The sequence below is a fragment of the Nematostella vectensis genome, chromosome 1, assembly GCF_932526225.1.
Source record: "Nematostella vectensis chromosome 1, jaNemVect1.1, whole genome shotgun sequence".
Taxonomy (NCBI): Eukaryota; Metazoa; Cnidaria; class Anthozoa; order Actiniaria; family Edwardsiidae; genus Nematostella; species Nematostella vectensis.
The window spans coordinates 5,049,927-5,066,497 of NC_064034.1; the positions used below are offsets into that span (position 1 = coordinate 5,049,927).

Consider the following 16,571-nt stretch of genomic DNA (forward strand, 5'->3'; position numbering starts at 1 on the left):
GACCAGCTAGCTAATAATTTGATTTAATAATGACATGGTCAATAATTTGACTGTATAATTCTCAGATTGGTGGCATCAGATTTCTTTATGACAACCTTATTGAGACCCTTGCCCGCTGCAACATCAGTGCAGGATTTGGGTGCATTCTTGCTCACTGTATGGGTCTAGGGAAGACATTGCAAGTTGTGGCATTTGTAGATATCTTTCTCCGCCATACGACAGCCAAGAAAGTTCTTTGCATAGTTCCTATTAACACCATCCAAAATTGGCTCAGCGAATTTAATAGTTGGCTGCCAGGTAAGCCTTCTGAAGAAATGAGTGAAAATGGGGAGCCCATTAGAGATTATAATGTCAGATATCGAGAGTTCAAGGTCTTCCTTCTTGGTGACAATCAAAAATCTACAGTGGCAAGGGCAAAAGTTATAGGTAAGAGTTGCCATTATTCTTATTCCTATTCTTATTCTTATCTTTCTATATACTACCAATGTGTTTAATTCCCAGAATGTGCTAATCAGTGAAAAAAATGTTGCACTGGTCTGACCTTGCAGTGATCCTTGTGCAGTGGTCTTTATCAGACTCAAGTAGCTGTTCTATGTCACTTTTTCTCCATTTTGCTGTAAACTAATTAACCCATGTCAACATTGTGTTAGGTGAGTGGAATGAGTCTGGTGGGGTGCTGTTAATCGGTTATGAACTGTATCGCATTCTCGCCTTATCAACGCCCTGCATGGCAAGCAATAAATGTGCCCCGCCCAAGAAGAAGAAGAAAGAGCAGTCAAACTCTAGTCAGGAACCAGAGATAATAGACTTGGAGGAAGAAGAGAAGAACATGGATTTCTTGATTGGTGAGCAACTACAGTCAGTAGTATTTAGATGGTTTTTTTTAGTACCAGCTGTTAATAATACATTTTCACAAATAAATAGTCATGATTTATAAAACGTTTATGTTTGTCTTATTGAAGGTATTCAAAAGGCTTTGTGCAAACCTGGTCCAGACCTTGTTATTTGTGATGAAGGACACCGAATCAAGAACAACCAAGCAAACATTTCACATGCTTTAAAGAAGATCAAGACAAGGTTAGGTTACTTGGTCACACAGAATGTTTGTGTTTGTCCAGAACAGAAGGTTTAACATTTTGTCTCTTTTTTCAAATTGCATGACTAAGTTGTTTTGAATATTTTGAATTCTCATCTTTAAAAAAAAATTTTCCCTGTATTATCTGATTCTTTACAAAAAGAACTGAGGCATTTTTCTGTATTAAATCCAGACGGCGAGTTGTGCTGACTGGCTACCCACTACAGAATAACCTGGTCGAGTACTGGTGTATGGTGGATTTTGTCAGACCAAACTTCCTGGGCAATCGGCACGAGTTCTCAAACATGTTTGAGAGGCCCATTATGAATGGCCAATGTTGTGACAGTACACCGGCAGTGAGTATTTATCAGAGGTCATCATAATCTCATGATATTGTCATCATAATATTAAGATATGTAGTAACTTTTCTTTCTAGGATATGAAGTTGATGAGGTTCCGGGCTCATGTTCTTCATAGCTTGTTGGAGGGATTTGTTCAAAGGTATGTTCTAGTCAAACCTCAAAGGGTTATTAGTTATATTAATTCATTTGATTTCATGGGTGAAAATAAAACTGATCAGATTGTTAGTAGGTCAGGATTTGTTTGACCCATAATCAGATGGCTGACATCAAAATATTTTCCCCTATCATAGGAGAAGCCAGTCAGTTCTCATGAAAGCACTACCGCCAAAAAATGAGCATGTGATTCTAGTCAACATGTCATCCATTCAGTCTCAGCTGTACAAAGCCTATATTGACTACCTGCTCAAGTCTGTTGGTCACCTTAACCCCATAAAAGGGTTTCACACCTGCATGAAGGTACAGCAGCACTCACCTACAGTAGTTAGACCATAATTTTTATTTGCAAATACAGTGGTACCTTTATTAATTAAGTGGCCAACCTCAATAAAGCATTTTATATTACCTACCAAAACACTTGCTTTTTACTAAGGATCTATAAGATACCTCCATTAAGTGGCCATTTGTCTCTACCCTGAGGGGGGCCACTTATTGGATGTACATACCACTGTACAGTGGAATCCTGTTTATTCTAATGGAAACATCTAAAAGTTTGAGTCATCAATGAGTTTGAATTCCAAGTTAGCAGTGAGTTTCAGTTATCTGTATTATCAGGGTGTTACTGTAATGCTCTTGATTGCAAGGTTAGATAACTACCAAAAGGAAAAATGATTTATTTGCTCTGGAATACTTGCTGACTAATGGAAGTAACTCTACTTTCCGTCAGTACTGTATTTTGCTTGTATTAGATGTTTTCCTAAAAAGAACCCTGTTAATATTGCTAGTATTATTATAAGCCTTGGGAGTAACATGGTATTTGATAGAAGTTAAGAGTGTTAGATTGTTGAGTTTGCATTCCTAACTTGCAGATTTGGAATCATCCAGACATTTTTTTCTCAACACTAGAGGGAAAAACAGATTCACAAAGAAATGATTCCCCACTGGTAAGAACAATAACATAAGTGGTTATTCTTTACGGTGGGAAATTCTGGAAAATTTAATTGGTTTATCTAACTTGTTTACTACATTTTAGACACTGCCTGACCAAGAGGACAGTAATTCAGGACTTGCTTCATCTCTTCCATCATCTTCACAGTCTGTGGATCAGACTCCAATTTTCTCTAATCTAGACTGGGTGGGTTCTTGCTGTATCAACCAATGCATTTTTATGTTGCTTTTAGAGATACTTTAGTTATGTTCAGAGTTTGCAGAATGTGTAATTGGAAAGGAGATTTTTGTCAGAGAAGGTTTTGTTTTTCTAAAGCTTGATTTAGTTTCTATTGGCATAACACTATGTAAAATCCTTTGTTTTATTATGTTTTGTAAATTTAAAAACCCTTATATCTTGTTCTTTTCTAACAGGCAAAGCAAATTATGAGGAATTACAAGCCCTTTATTGCTGAACAAGGAGGCAAAATGGTTCTATTGTTTGAAATTATCGAAGAGAGTTTGAAGCTTGGAGAAAAGATATTGATTTTCAGGTAAAACCAGTAATCTGTGTTTGTTAGAGTTTGGGAGATACAGCTTTGATGATTGTTGTTGAATAGCTTTATAAAAATAACATATTCCTAGTTTATTAAGATTAGCGACATAGACACATTTAAAAACGTAATTTGCAAAGATTATTCTAACATTATATTGATCACTCTAATAGCCAAAGCCTGTCAACATTATCCATCATTGAGGAGTTCCTAAATAGCCGAGTGGTTCCATTTTTCCCTGGGCGACAGTCAGATCCATCCACCAAATGGGCCAGGAACAAAAGCTATTTTAGTAAGTACTTAGTTGTTATTGATTGAATTCAACATAAAAGTTGTATATATGAGGGTATTTACATTGTAATTTGTGAATTCAAGGCTAAAGCTGATGGGGGAGGGAACAGGTCTGCCCCGCTGTCAGTAAAGTCATAATTACAAAACAGGCATGCAGAAAATGCATCTCCCCTACCCCCACCCTGAAAGGAGTTATTTTGGCCTTGATCTCTCCTTCGTCCCCCCTTCAAGGTCCCCATCCCCTAGTATATGTTCAGGACAATATTTATTAAGTCTTTTTAAGATAGTGTACTAATGTGTGTAATGGTTGTTAGGGCTAGATGGCAGCACCTCAGCTCAGGAAAGGGAGAGGCTCATCAACGCATTCAATGACAATAGTAGTAATGAAGTTCTCTTATTCATGTTATCAACAAGGTAAAGTGTAATAATATTAGTGTCAGCCCAAGGATTTCTCACTGGGGGAGAGGGTATATCAAACCTGTAGTAAGAGGTAAGGTACATACCAAATATATTCACCATATTTGTGGTGTTTGCTTGCAGAGCTGGCTGCCTTGGGGTAAATCTGGTTGGCGCTAGCCGTGTGGTGGTGTTTGACTCTTCCTGGAATCCCTGCCATGATGTCCAGGCTGTTTGCAGGTCAGTATGGACAGCATTTGCTATAAATCACATCATTACTTCTGGTCTGTAGCCTTCAATTTAGCAATCACTTTATAATCCCTTTGTCTTAGGTGCATTTTTTGTACTTCATTTAAAATAATTTTTACATTCTCAAATTAAGGGTTCTCAGTATGACAGTGATTCTGATGTATAATTATTGGTGGCGTGGTGTTATGGTGGCTAATGAGAAGACAGAAAGAGGGAAGGTTTCAACATCTTTCATTGAATAGTAGGTTTTGTTGCAGGGTTTACCGATATGGTCAGGTCAGGCCATGTCACATCTACCGTCTGATAGCGACGGGGACAATGGAGAAAAAGATCTATGATCGTCAGGTCTCCAAGCAAGGTGTTGCAAGTGAGTAACATGTTATCACATCTGAAGAAGCCACACCCTTACATACATTTTGTTTGAGAAGTAGTAATACTAAGTTGTTTTTTGTACAGAAGGGAGTTTTTACTTTAATTTGAGTACATGCCTTTTGTTGTCAGATCGTGTTGTGGATGAACTTAACCCTGAAGCAAACTTTACCAAGCAAGAAATCATGTCTCTCATCTGTGAAGAGGTGGGGTTTAAACCCTGGATGGATTTAAGTGGCACCTTACTTTTGTTAAAATTAAATATATTGTTGTTTAACGTGATCCTCATAATTCTACATAATACTAAGGATTATTTTTATGACTCCTTTATTTCCTTAACAAAAAGTATTCTATAAAAACGAATGTTGTATGATTTACTAAAACTCAGCTGGTACATTAACAAATCTGGGTATAATCATTTTCAGGTTTAATTGAGCTAGCTTTTTTTCTATAACAAAGCAATAATTTGCATTTTTTGTTATGGAAAATCTATCAAAATTTATGGGAACAAAGTTGTATTGTTTGGTCACATTTCAAACCCTCAACCTAATTTTTTCCCCTCTAGGAGCCACTGGTCCCTAGCCAGGATGTGTCTGTAGCTGCGGCGGACTTCCAAGACCCTATTCTGAAAAGAGTTTGTACAAACTGCTCTGAATGGATAGCAAAGGTAATAAAACTCAGCATTTGGCTTTGGTTAATCAATGTTTCCCATGTTTATTATTCTGCTTTTATCACTCTTCAATATTTTTAATATTGTGAAAATGAGGAATAACCTACCAAGAGACTTGAATTTCAAGAGAGAGACACTTATCCTATACTTCCTGATAGCCCACAATAACCAGTTCACAACCATTTTTTTTTCTTCAGGTGCCATTCAAGCACGAGTCGCTGCTTGTGGACAAGAAAGAACTCAAGCTCACCAAGGAGGAGAAACGAGAAGCAAAGAAAGGTAGGACTTTGTGTATGTCCACAACATGTAATGCAGCATGTGAAATGAAGTAAGGTGGGCCTTTGGGTATGTAATACAACACGTGAAATGAAGTAAGGTGGGCCTTTAGGTATGTAATGCAACACCGTGAAATGAAGTAAGGTGGGACTTTGGGAATGTAATACAACACGTGAAATGAAGTAAGGTGGGCCTTTGGGTATAATACAACCCGTGAAATGAAGTAAGGTGGGCCTTTGGGTATGTAATGCAACACCGTGACATGAAGTAAGGTGGGCCTTTGGGTATGTAATACAACACGTGAAATGAAGTAAGGTGGGCCTTTGGGTATGTAATACAACCCGTGCAATGAAGTGAGGTGGGCCTTTGGGTATGTAATGCAACACGTGAAATAAAGTAGGGTAGGCCTTTGGGTATGTAATGCCACACGTGAAATTAAGTAAGGTGGGCCTTTGGGTATGTAATGCAACACCGTGAAATGAAGTAAGGTGGGTCTTTGGGTATGTAATATAACACCGTGAAATGAAGTAAGGTGAGCCTTTGGGTAGGTAATACAACACGTGAAATGAAGTAAGGTGGGCCTTTGGGTATGTAATGCAACACGTGAAATGAAGTAAGGTGGGCCTTTGGGTATGTAATGTAACACGTGAAATGAAGTAAGGTGGGCCTTTGGGTATGTAATACAACACGTGAAATAAAGTAAGGTGGGCCTTTGGGTACGTAATGCAACACGTGAAATGAAGTAAGGTGGGCCTTTGGGTATGTAATACAACCCGTGAAATGAAGTAAGGTGGGCCTTTGGGTATGTAATGCAACACCGTGAAATGAAGTAAGCTGGGCCTTTGGGTATGTAATACAGTACGTGAAATAAAGTAAGGTGGGCCTTTGGGTATGTAATACAACCCGTGAAATGAAGTAAGGTGGGCCTTTGGGTATGTAATACAACCCGTGAAATGAAGTAAGGTGGGCCTTTGGGTATGTAATGCAACACCGTGAAATGAAGTAAGGTGGGCCTTTGGGTATGTAATACAACCCGTGAAATGAAGTAAGGTGGGCCTTTGGGTATGTAATGCAACACGTGAAATGAAGTAAGGTGGGCCTTTAGGTATGTAATGCAACACGTGAAATGAAGTAAGGTGGGCCTTTAAATATGTAATGCAACACGTGAAATGAAGTAAGGTGGGCCTTTGGGTATGTAATACAACCCGTGAAATGAAGTAAGGTGGGCCTTTGGGTATGTAATACAACACGTGAAATGAAGTAAGGTGGGCCTTTGGGTACGTAATGCAACACGTGAAATGAAGTAAGGTGGGCCTTTGGGTATGTAATACAACCCGTGAAATGAAGTAAGGTGGGCCTTTGGGTATGTAATGCAACACCGTGAAATGAAGTAAGGTGGGCCTTTGGGTATGTAATACAACACGTGAAATGAAGTAAGGTGGGCCTTTGGGTATGTAATACAACCCGTGAAATGAAGTAAGGTGGGCCTTTGGGTATGTAATACAACCCGTGAAATAAAGTAAGGTGGGCCTTTGGGTATGTAATGCAACACGTGAAATGAAGTTAGGTGGGCCTTTGGGTATGTAATACAACCCGTGAAATGAAGTAAGGTGGGCCTTTGGGTATGTAATGCAACACGTGAAATGAAGTAAGGTGGGCCTTTAGGTATGTAATGCAACACGTGAAATGAAGTAAGGTGGGCCTTTAGGTATGTAATGCAACACGTGAAATGAAGTAAGGTGGGCCTTTGGGTATGTAATGCAAACTGTTAAATGAAGTAAGGTGGGCCTTTGGGTACGTAATGCAACACGTGAAATGAAGTAAGGTGGGCCTTTGGGTATGTAATGCAACACGTGAAATGAAGTAAGGTGGGCCTTTGGGTATGTAATGTAACACGTGAAATGAAGTAAGTTGGGCCTTTGGGTATGTAATACAACCCGTGAAATGAAGTAAGGTGGGCCTTTGGGTATGTAATACAACCCGTGAAATGAAGTAAGGTGGGCCTTTGGGTATGTAATGCAACACCGTGAAATGAAGTAAGGTGGGCCTTTGGGTATGTAATACAACACGTGAAATGAAGTAAGGTGGGCCTTTGGATATATAAACAACCCGTGAAATGAAGTAAGGTGGGCCTTTGGGTATGTAATGCAACACGTGAAATGAAGTAAGGTGGGCCTTTAGGTATGTAATGCAACACGTGAAATGAAGTAAGGTGGGCCTTTAAATATGTAATGCAACACGTGAAATGAAGTAAGGTGGGCCTTTGGGTATGTAATACAACCCGTGAAATGAAGTAAGGTGGGCCATTGGGTATGTAATACAACCCGTGAAATGAAATAAGGTGGGCCTTTGGGTATGTAATGCCACACGTGAAATGAAGTAAGGTGGGCCTTTGGGTATGTAATACAACCCGTGAAATGAAGTAAGTTGGGCCTTTGTTTATGTAATGCAACACGTGAAATGAAGTAAGGTGGGCCTTTAGGTATGTAATGCAACACGTGAAATGAAGTAAGGTGGGCCTTTAGGTATGTAATGCAACACGTGAAATGAAGTAAGGTGGGCCTTTGGGTATGTAATGCAAACTGTTAAATGAAGTAAGGTGGGCCTTTGGGTATGTAATACAACACGTGAAATGAAGTAAGGTGGGCCTTTGGGTACGTAATGCAACACGTGAAATGAAGTAAGGTGGGCCTTTGGGTACGTAATGCAACACGTGAAATGAAGTAAGGTGGGCATTTGGGTACGTAATGCAACCCGTGAAATGAAGTAAGGTGGGCCTTTGGGTATGTAATGCAACACGTGAGATGAAGTAAGGTGGGCCTTTAGGTATGTAATGCAACACGTGAAATGAAGTAAGGTGGGCCTTTGGGTACGTAATGCAACACGTGAAATGAAGTAAGGTGGGCCTTTGGGTATGTAATACAACCCGTGAAATGAAGTAAGGTTGGCCTTTGGGTATGTAATGCAACACCGTGAAATGAAGTAAGGTGGGCCTTTGGGTATGTAATGTAACACGTGAAATGAAGTAAGTTGGGCCTTTGGGTATGTAATACAACCCGTGAAATGAAGTAAGGTGGGCCTTTGGGTATGTAATACAACACGTGAAATGAAGTAAGGTGGGCCTTTGGGTACGTAATGCAACACGTGAAATGAAGTAAGGTGGGCCTTTGGGTATGTAATACAACCCGTGAAATGAAGTAAGGTGGGCCTTTGGGTATGTAATGCAACACCGTGAAATGAAGTAAGGTGGGCCTTTGGGTATGTAATACAACACGTGAAATGAAGTAAGGTGGGCCTTTGGGTATGTAATACAACCCGTGAAATGAAGTAAGGTGGGCCTTTGGGTATGTAATACAACCCGTGAAATGAAGTAAGGTGGGCCTTTGGGTATGTAATGTAACACGTGAAATGAAGTAAGTTGGGCCTTTGGGTATGTAATACAACCCCTGAAATGAAGTAAGGTGGGCCTTTGGGTATGTAATACAACCCGTGAAATGAAGTAAGGTGGGCCTTTGGGTATGTAATGCAACACGTGAAATGAAGTTAGGTGGGCCTTTGGGTATGTAATACAACCCGTGAAATGAAGTAAGGTGGGCCTTTGGGTATGTAATGCAACACGTGAAATGAAGTAAGGTTGGCCTTTAGGTATGTAATGCAACACGTGAAATGAAGTAAGGTGGGCCTTTAGGTATGTAATGCAACACGTGAAATGAAGTAAGGTGGGCCTTTGGGTATGTAATACTATGTAATACAACCCGTGAAATGAAGTAAGGTGGGCCTTTGGGTATGTAATGCAACACCGTGAAATGAAGTAAGGTGGGCCTTTGGGTATGTAATACAGTACGTGAAATGAAGTAAGGTGGGCCTTTGGGTATGTAATACAACCCGTGAAATGAAGTAAGGTGGGCCTTTGGGTATGTAATACAACCCGTGAAATGAAGTAAGGTGGGCCTTGGGGTATGTAATGCAACACCGTGAAATGAAGTAAGGTGGGCCTTTGGGTATATAATACAACCCGTGAAATTAAGTAAGGTGGGCCTTTGGGTATGTAATGCAACACGTGAAATGAAGTAAGGTGGGCCTTTAGGTATGTAATGCAACACGTGAAATGAAGTAAGGTGGGCCTTTAAATATGTAATGCAACACGTGAAATGAAGTAAGGTGGGCCTTTGGGTATGTAAAACAACCCGTGAAATGAAGTAAGGTGGGCCTTTGGGTATGTAATACAACACGTGAAATGAAGTAAGGTGGGCCTTTGGGTACGCAATGCAACACGTGAAATGAAGTAAGGTGGGCCTTTGGGTATGTAATACAACCCGTGAAATGAAGTAAGGTGGGCCTTTGGGTATGTAATGCAACACCGTGAAATGAAGTAAGGTGGGCCTTTGGGTATGTAATACAACACGTGAAATGAAGTAAGGTGGGCCTTTGGGTATGTAATGCAACACCGTGAAATGAAGTAAGGTGGGCCTTTGGGTATGTAATGTAACACGTGAAATGAAGTAAGTTGGGCCTTTGGGTATGTAATACAACCCGTGAAATGAAGTAAGGTGGGCCTTTGGGTATGTAATACAACACGTGAAATGAAGTAAGGTGGGCCTTTGGGTACGTAATGCAACACGTGAAATGAAGTAAGGTGGGCCTTTGGGTATGTAATACAACCCGTGAAATGAAGTAAGGTGGGCCTTTGGGTATGTAATGCAACACCGTGAAATGAAGTAAGGTGGGCCTTTGGGTATGTAATACAACACGTGAAATGAAGTAAGGTGGGCCTTTGGGTATGTAATACAACCCGTGAAATGAAGTAAGGTGGGCCTTTGGGTATGTAATACAACCCGTGAAATGAAGTAAGGTGGGCCTTTGGGTATGTAATGTAACACGTGAAATGAAGTAAGTTGGGCCTTTGGGTATGTAATACAACCCCTGAAATGAAGTAAGGTGGGCCTTTGGGTATGTAATACAACCCGTGAAATGAAGTAAGGTGGGCCTTTGGGTATGTAATGCAACACGTGAAATGAAGTTAGGTGGGCCTTTGGGTATGTAATACAACCCGTGAAATGAAGTAAGGTGGGCCTTTGGGTATGTAATGCAACACGTGAAATGAAGTAAGGTGGGCCTTTAGGTATGTAATGCAACACGTGAAATGAAGTAAGGTGGGCCTTTAGGTATGTAATGCAACACGTGAAATGAAGTAAGGTGGGCCTTTGGGTATGTAATACAACCCGTGAAATGAAGTAAGGTGGGCCTTTGGGTATGTAATGCAACACCGTGAAATGAAGTAAGGTGGGCCTTTGGGTATGTAATACAGTACGTGAAATAAAGTAAGGTGGGCCTTTGGGTATGTAATACAACCCGTGAAATGAAGTAAGGTGGGCCTTTGGGTATGTAATACAACCCGTGAAATGAAGTAAGGTGGGCCTTTGGCTATGTAATGCAACACCGTGAAATGAAGTAAGTTTGGCCTTTGGGTATATAATACAACCCGTGAAATGAAGTAAGGTGGGCCTTTGGGTATGTAATGCAACACGTGAAATGAAGTAAGGTGGGCCTTTAAATATGTAATGCAACACGTGAAATGAAGTAAGGTGGGCCTTTGGGTATGTAAAACAACCCGTGAAATGAAGTAAGGTGGGCCTTTGGGTATGTAATACAACACGTGAAATGAAGTAAGGTGGGCCTTTGGGTACGTAATGCAACACGTAAAATGAAGTAAGGTGGGCCTTTGGGTATGTAATACAACCCGTGAAATGAAGTAAGGTGGGCCTTTGGGTATGTAATGCAACACCGTGAAATGAAGTAAGGTTGGCCTTTGGGTATGTAATACAACACGTGAAATGAAGTAAGGTGGGCCTTTGGGTATGTAATACAACCCGTGAAATGAAGTAAGGTGGGCCTTTGGGTATGTAATACAACCCGTGAAATGAAGTAAGGTGGGCCTTTGGGTATGTAATGCCACACGTGAAATGAAGTGAGGTGGGCCTTTGGGTATGTAATACAACCCGTGAAATGAAATAAGGTGGGCCTTTGGGTATGTAATGCAACACGTGAAATGAAGTAAGGTGGGCCTTTAGGTATGTAATGCAACACGTGAAATGAAGTAAGGTGGGCCTTTAAATATGTAATGCAACACGTGAAATGAAGTAAGGTGGGCCTTTGGGTATGTAATACAACCCGTGAAATGAAGTAAGGTGGGCCTTTGGGTATGTAATACAACACGTGAAATAAAGTAAGGTGGGCCTTTGGGTACGTAATGCAACACGTGAAATGAAGTAAGGTGGGCCTTTGGGTATGTAATACAACCCGTGAAATGAAGTAAGGTGGGCCTTTGGGTATGTAATGCAACACCGTGAAATGAAGTAAGGTGGGCCTTTGGGTATGTAATACAACACGTGAAATGAAGTAAGGTGGGCCTTTGGGTATGTAATACAACCCGTGAAATGAAGTAAGGTGGGCCTTTGGGTATGTAATACAACCCGTGAAATGAAGTAAGGTGGGCCTTTGGGTATGTAATGCAACACGTGAAATGAAGTTAGGTGGGCCTTTGGGTATGTAATACAACCCGTGAAATGAAGTAAGGTGGGCCTTTGGGTATGTAATGCAACACGTGAAATGAAGTAAGGTGGGCCTTTAGGTATGTAATGCAACACGTGAAATGAAGTAAGGTGGGCCTTTAGGTATGTAATGCAACACGTGAAATGAAGTAAGGTGGGCCTTTGGGTATGTAATGCAAACTGTTAAATGAAGTAAGGTGGGCCTTTGGGTACGTAGTGCAACACGTGAAATGAAGTAAGGTGGGCCTTTGGGTATGTAATGCAACACGTGAAATGAAGTAAGGTGGGCCTTTGGGTATGTAATGTAACACGTGAAATGAAGTAAGTTGGGCCTTTGGGTATGTAATACAACCCGTGAAATGAAGTAAGGTGGGCCTTTGGGTATGTAATACAACCCGTGAAATGAAGTAAGGTGGGCCTTTGGGTATGTAATGCAACACCGTGAAATGAAGTAAGGTGGGCCTTTGGGTATGTAATACAACACGTGAAATGAAGTAAGGTGGGCCTTTGGATATATAATACAACCCGTGAAATGAAGTAAGGTGGGCCTTTGGGTATGTAATGCAACACGTGAAATAAAGTAAGGTGGGCCTTTAGGTATGTAATGCAACACGTGAAATGAAGTAAGGTGGGCCTTTAAATATGTAATGCAACACGTGAAATGAAGTAAGGTGGGCCTTTGGGTATGTAATACAACCCGTGAAATGAAGTAAGGTGGGCCTTTGGGTATGTAATACAACCCGTGAAATGAAATAAGGTGGGCCTTTGGGTATGTAATGCCACACGTGAAATGAAGTAAGGTGGGCCTTTGGGTATGTAATACAACCCGTGAAATGAAGTAAGTTGGGCCTTTGTTTATGTAATGCAACACGTGAAATGAAGTAAGGTGGGCCTTTAGGTATGTAATGCAACACGTGAAATGAAGTAAGGTGGGCCTTTGGGTATGTAATACAACCCGTGAAATGAAGTAAGGTGGGCCTTTGGGTATGTAATGCAACACGTGAAATGAAGTAATGTGGGCCTTTGGGTATGTAATACAACCCGTGAAATGAAGTAAGTTGGGCCTTTGTTTATGTAATGCAACACGTGAAATGAAGTAAGGTGGGCCTTTGGGTATGTAATGCCACACGTGAAATGAAGTAAGGTGGGCCTTTGGGTATGTAATACAACCCGTGAAATGAAGTAAGGTGGGCCTTTGGGTATGTAATGCAACACGTGAAATGAAGTAAGGTGGGCCTTTAGGTATGTAATGCAACACGTGAAATGAAGTAAGGTGGGCCTTTAAATATGTAATGCAACACGTGAAATGAAGTAAGGTGGGCCTTTGGGTACGTAATGCAACACGTGAAATGAAGTAAGGTGGGCCTTTGGGTACGTAATGCAACACGTGAAATGAAGTAAGGTGGGCCTTTGGGTATGTAATACAACCCGTGAAATGAAGTAAGGTGGGCCTTTGGGTATGTAATGCAACACCGTGAAATGAAGTAAGGTGGGCCTTTGGGTATGTAATACAACACGTGAAATGAAGTAAGGTGGGCCTTTGGGTATGTAATACAACCCGTGAAATGAAGTAAGGTGGGCCTTTGGGTATGTAATACAACCCGTGAAATGAAGTAAGGTGGGCCTTTGGGTATGTAATGCAACACGTGAAATGAAGTTAGGTGGGCCTTTGGGTATGTAATACAACCCGTGAAATGAAGTAAGGTGGGCCTTTGGGTATGTAATGCAACACGTGAAATGAAGTAAGGTGGGCCTTTAGGTATGTAATGCAACACGTGAAATGAAGTAAGGTGGGCCTTTAGGTATGTAATGCAACACGTGAAATTAAGTAAGGTGGGCCTTTGGGTATGTAATGCAAACTGTTAAATGAAGTAAGGTGGGCCTTTAGGTACGTAATGCAACACGTGAAATGAAGTAAGGTGGGCCTTTGGGTATGTAATGCAACACGTGAAATGAAGTAAGGTGGGCCTTTGGGTATGTAATGTAACACGTGAAATGAAGTAAGTTGGGCCTTTGGGTATGTAATACAACCCGTGAAATGAAGTAAGGTGGGCCTTTGGGTATGTAATACAACCCGTGAAATGAAGTAAGGTGGGCCTTTGGGTATGTAATGCAACACCGTGAAATGAAGTAAGGTGGGCCTTTGGGTATGTAATACAACACGTGAAATGAAGTAAGGTGGGCCTTTGGATATATAATACAACCCGTGAAATGAAGTAAGGTGGGCCTTTGGGTATGTAATGCAACACGTGAAATGAAGTAAGGTGGGCCTTTAAATATGTAATGCAACACGTGAAATGAAGTAAGGTGGGCCTTTGGGTACGTAATGCAACACGTGAAATGAAGTAAGGTGGGCCTTTGGGTACGTAATGCAACACGTGAAATGAAGTAAGGTGGGCCTTTGGGTATGTAATACAACCCGTGAAATGAAGTAAGGTGGGCCTTTGGGTATGTAATGCAACACCGTGAAATGAAGTAAGGTGGGCCTTTGGGTATGTAATACAACACGTGAAATGAAGTAAGGTGGGCCTTTGGGTATGTAATACAACCCGTGAAATGAAGTAAGGTGGGCCTTTGGGTATGTAATACAACCCGTGAAATGAAGTAAGGTGGGCCTTTGGGTATGTAATGCAACACGTGAAATGAAGTTAGGTGGGCCTTTGGGTATGTAATACAACCCGTGAAATGAAGTAAGGTGGGCCTTTGGGTATGTAATGCAACACGTGAAATGAAGTAAGGTGGGCCTTTAGGTATGTAATGCAACACGTGAAATGAAGTAAGGTGGGCCTTTAGGTATGTAATGCAACACGTGAAATTAAGTAAGGTGGGCCTTTGGGTATGTAATGCAAACTGTTAAATGAAGTAAGGTGGGCCTTTAGGTACGTAATGCAACACGTGAAATGAAGTAAGGTGGGCCTTTGGGTATGTAATGCAACACGTGAAATGAAGTAAGGTGGGCCTTTGGGTATGTAATGTAACACGTGAAATGAAGTAAGTTGGGCCTTTGGGTATGTAATACAACCCGTGAAATGAAGTAAGGTGGGCCTTTGGGTATGTAATACAACCCGTGAAATGAAGTAAGGTGGGCCTTTGGGTATGTAATGCAACACCGTGAAATGAAGTAAGGTGGGCCTTTGGGTATGTAATACAACACGTGAAATGAAGTAAGGTGGGCCTTTGGATATATAATACAACCCGTGAAATGAAGTAAGGTGGGCCTTTGGGTATGTAATGCAACACGTGAAATGAAGTAAGGTGGGCCTTTAGGTATGTAATGCAACACGTGAAATGAAGTAAGGTGGGCCTTTAAATATGTAATGCAACACGTGAAATGAAGTAAGGTGGGCCTTTGGGTATGTAATACAACCCGTGAAATGAAGTAAGGTGAGCCATTGGGTATGTAATACAACCCGTGAAATGAAATAAGGTGGGCCTTTGGGTATGTAATGCCACACGTGAAATGAAGTAAGGTGGGCCTTTGGGTATGTAATACAACCCGTGAAATGAAGTAAGTTGGGCCTTTGTTTATGTAATGCAACACGTGAAATGAAGTAAGGTGGGCCTTTAGGTATGTAATGCAACACGTGAAATGAAGTAAGGTGGGCCTTTAGGTATGTAATGCAACACGTGAAATGAAGTAAGGTGGGCCTTTGGGTATGTAATGCAAACTGTTGAATGAAGTAAGGTGGGCCTTTGGGTATGTAATACAACACGTGAAATGAAGTAAGGTGGGCCTTTGGGTACGTAATGCAACACGTGAAATGAAGTAAGGTGGGCCTTTGGGTACGTAATGCAACACGTGAAATGAAGTAAGGTGGGCATTTGGGTACGTAATGCAACCCGTGAAATGAAGTAAGGTGGGCCTTTGGGTATGTAATGCAACACGTGAGATGAAGTAAGGTGGGCCTTTAGGTATGTAATGCAACACGTGAAATGAAGTAAGGTGGGCCTTATGGTACGTAATGCAACACGTGAAATGAAGTAAGGTGGGCCTTTGGGTATGTAATACAACCCGTGAAATGAAGTAAGGTTGGCCTTTGGGTATGTAATGCAACACCGTGAAATGAAGTAAGGTGGGCCTTTGGGTATGTAATGTAACACGTGAAATGAAGTAAGTTGGGCCTTTGGGTATGTAATACAACCCGTGAAATGAAGTAAGGTGGGCCTTTGGGTATGTAATACAACACGTGAAATGAAGTAAGGTGGGCCTTTGGGTACGTAATGCAACACGTGAAATGAAGTAAGGTGGGCCTTTGAGTATGTAATACAACCCGTGAAATGAAGTAAGGTGGGCCTTTGGGTATGTAATGCAACACCGTGAAATGAAGTAAGGTGGGCCTTTGGGTATGTAATACAACACGTGAAATGAAGTAAGGTGGGCCTTTGGGTATGTAATACAACCCGTGAAATGAAGTAAGGTGGGCCTTTGGGTATGTAATACAACCCGTGAAATGAAGTAAGGTGGGCCTTTGGGTATGTAATGTAACACGTGAAATGAAGTAAGTTGGGCCTTTGGGTATGTAATACAACCCCTGAAATGAAGTAAGGTGGGCCTTTGGGTATGTAATACAACCCGTGAAATGAAGTAAGGTGGGCCTTTGGGTATGTAATGCAACACGTGAAATGAAGTTAGGTGGGCCTTTGGGTATGTAATACAACCCGTGAAATGAAGTAAGGTGGGCCTTTGGGTATGTA

General features: G+C 41.2%; 1 protein-coding gene across 1 annotated transcript in view; it reads left to right on the top strand.

Moving 5' to 3' along the window:
* The window catches only part of LOC5503590 (helicase ARIP4), a 50,504-nt gene that overhangs the window by 1,342 nt on the left and 32,591 nt on the right, over positions 1-16,571 (top strand). Inside the window, exons 2-17 of the mRNA XM_048734655.1 lie at positions 66-426; positions 651-845; positions 963-1,077; positions 1,269-1,431; positions 1,512-1,576; positions 1,728-1,893; positions 2,463-2,537; positions 2,627-2,728; positions 2,956-3,074; positions 3,248-3,366; positions 3,680-3,779; positions 3,906-4,001; positions 4,268-4,377; positions 4,512-4,585; positions 4,945-5,046; positions 5,247-5,328. Coding sequence (XP_048590612.1) covers positions 66-426; positions 651-845; positions 963-1,077; positions 1,269-1,431; positions 1,512-1,576; positions 1,728-1,893; positions 2,463-2,537; positions 2,627-2,728; positions 2,956-3,074; positions 3,248-3,366; positions 3,680-3,779; positions 3,906-4,001; positions 4,268-4,377; positions 4,512-4,585; positions 4,945-5,046; positions 5,247-5,328 — 2,044 coding nt within the window. The remainder of the gene's footprint in view (positions 1-65; positions 427-650; positions 846-962; positions 1,078-1,268; positions 1,432-1,511; positions 1,577-1,727; positions 1,894-2,462; positions 2,538-2,626; positions 2,729-2,955; positions 3,075-3,247; positions 3,367-3,679; positions 3,780-3,905; positions 4,002-4,267; positions 4,378-4,511; positions 4,586-4,944; positions 5,047-5,246; positions 5,329-16,571) is intronic.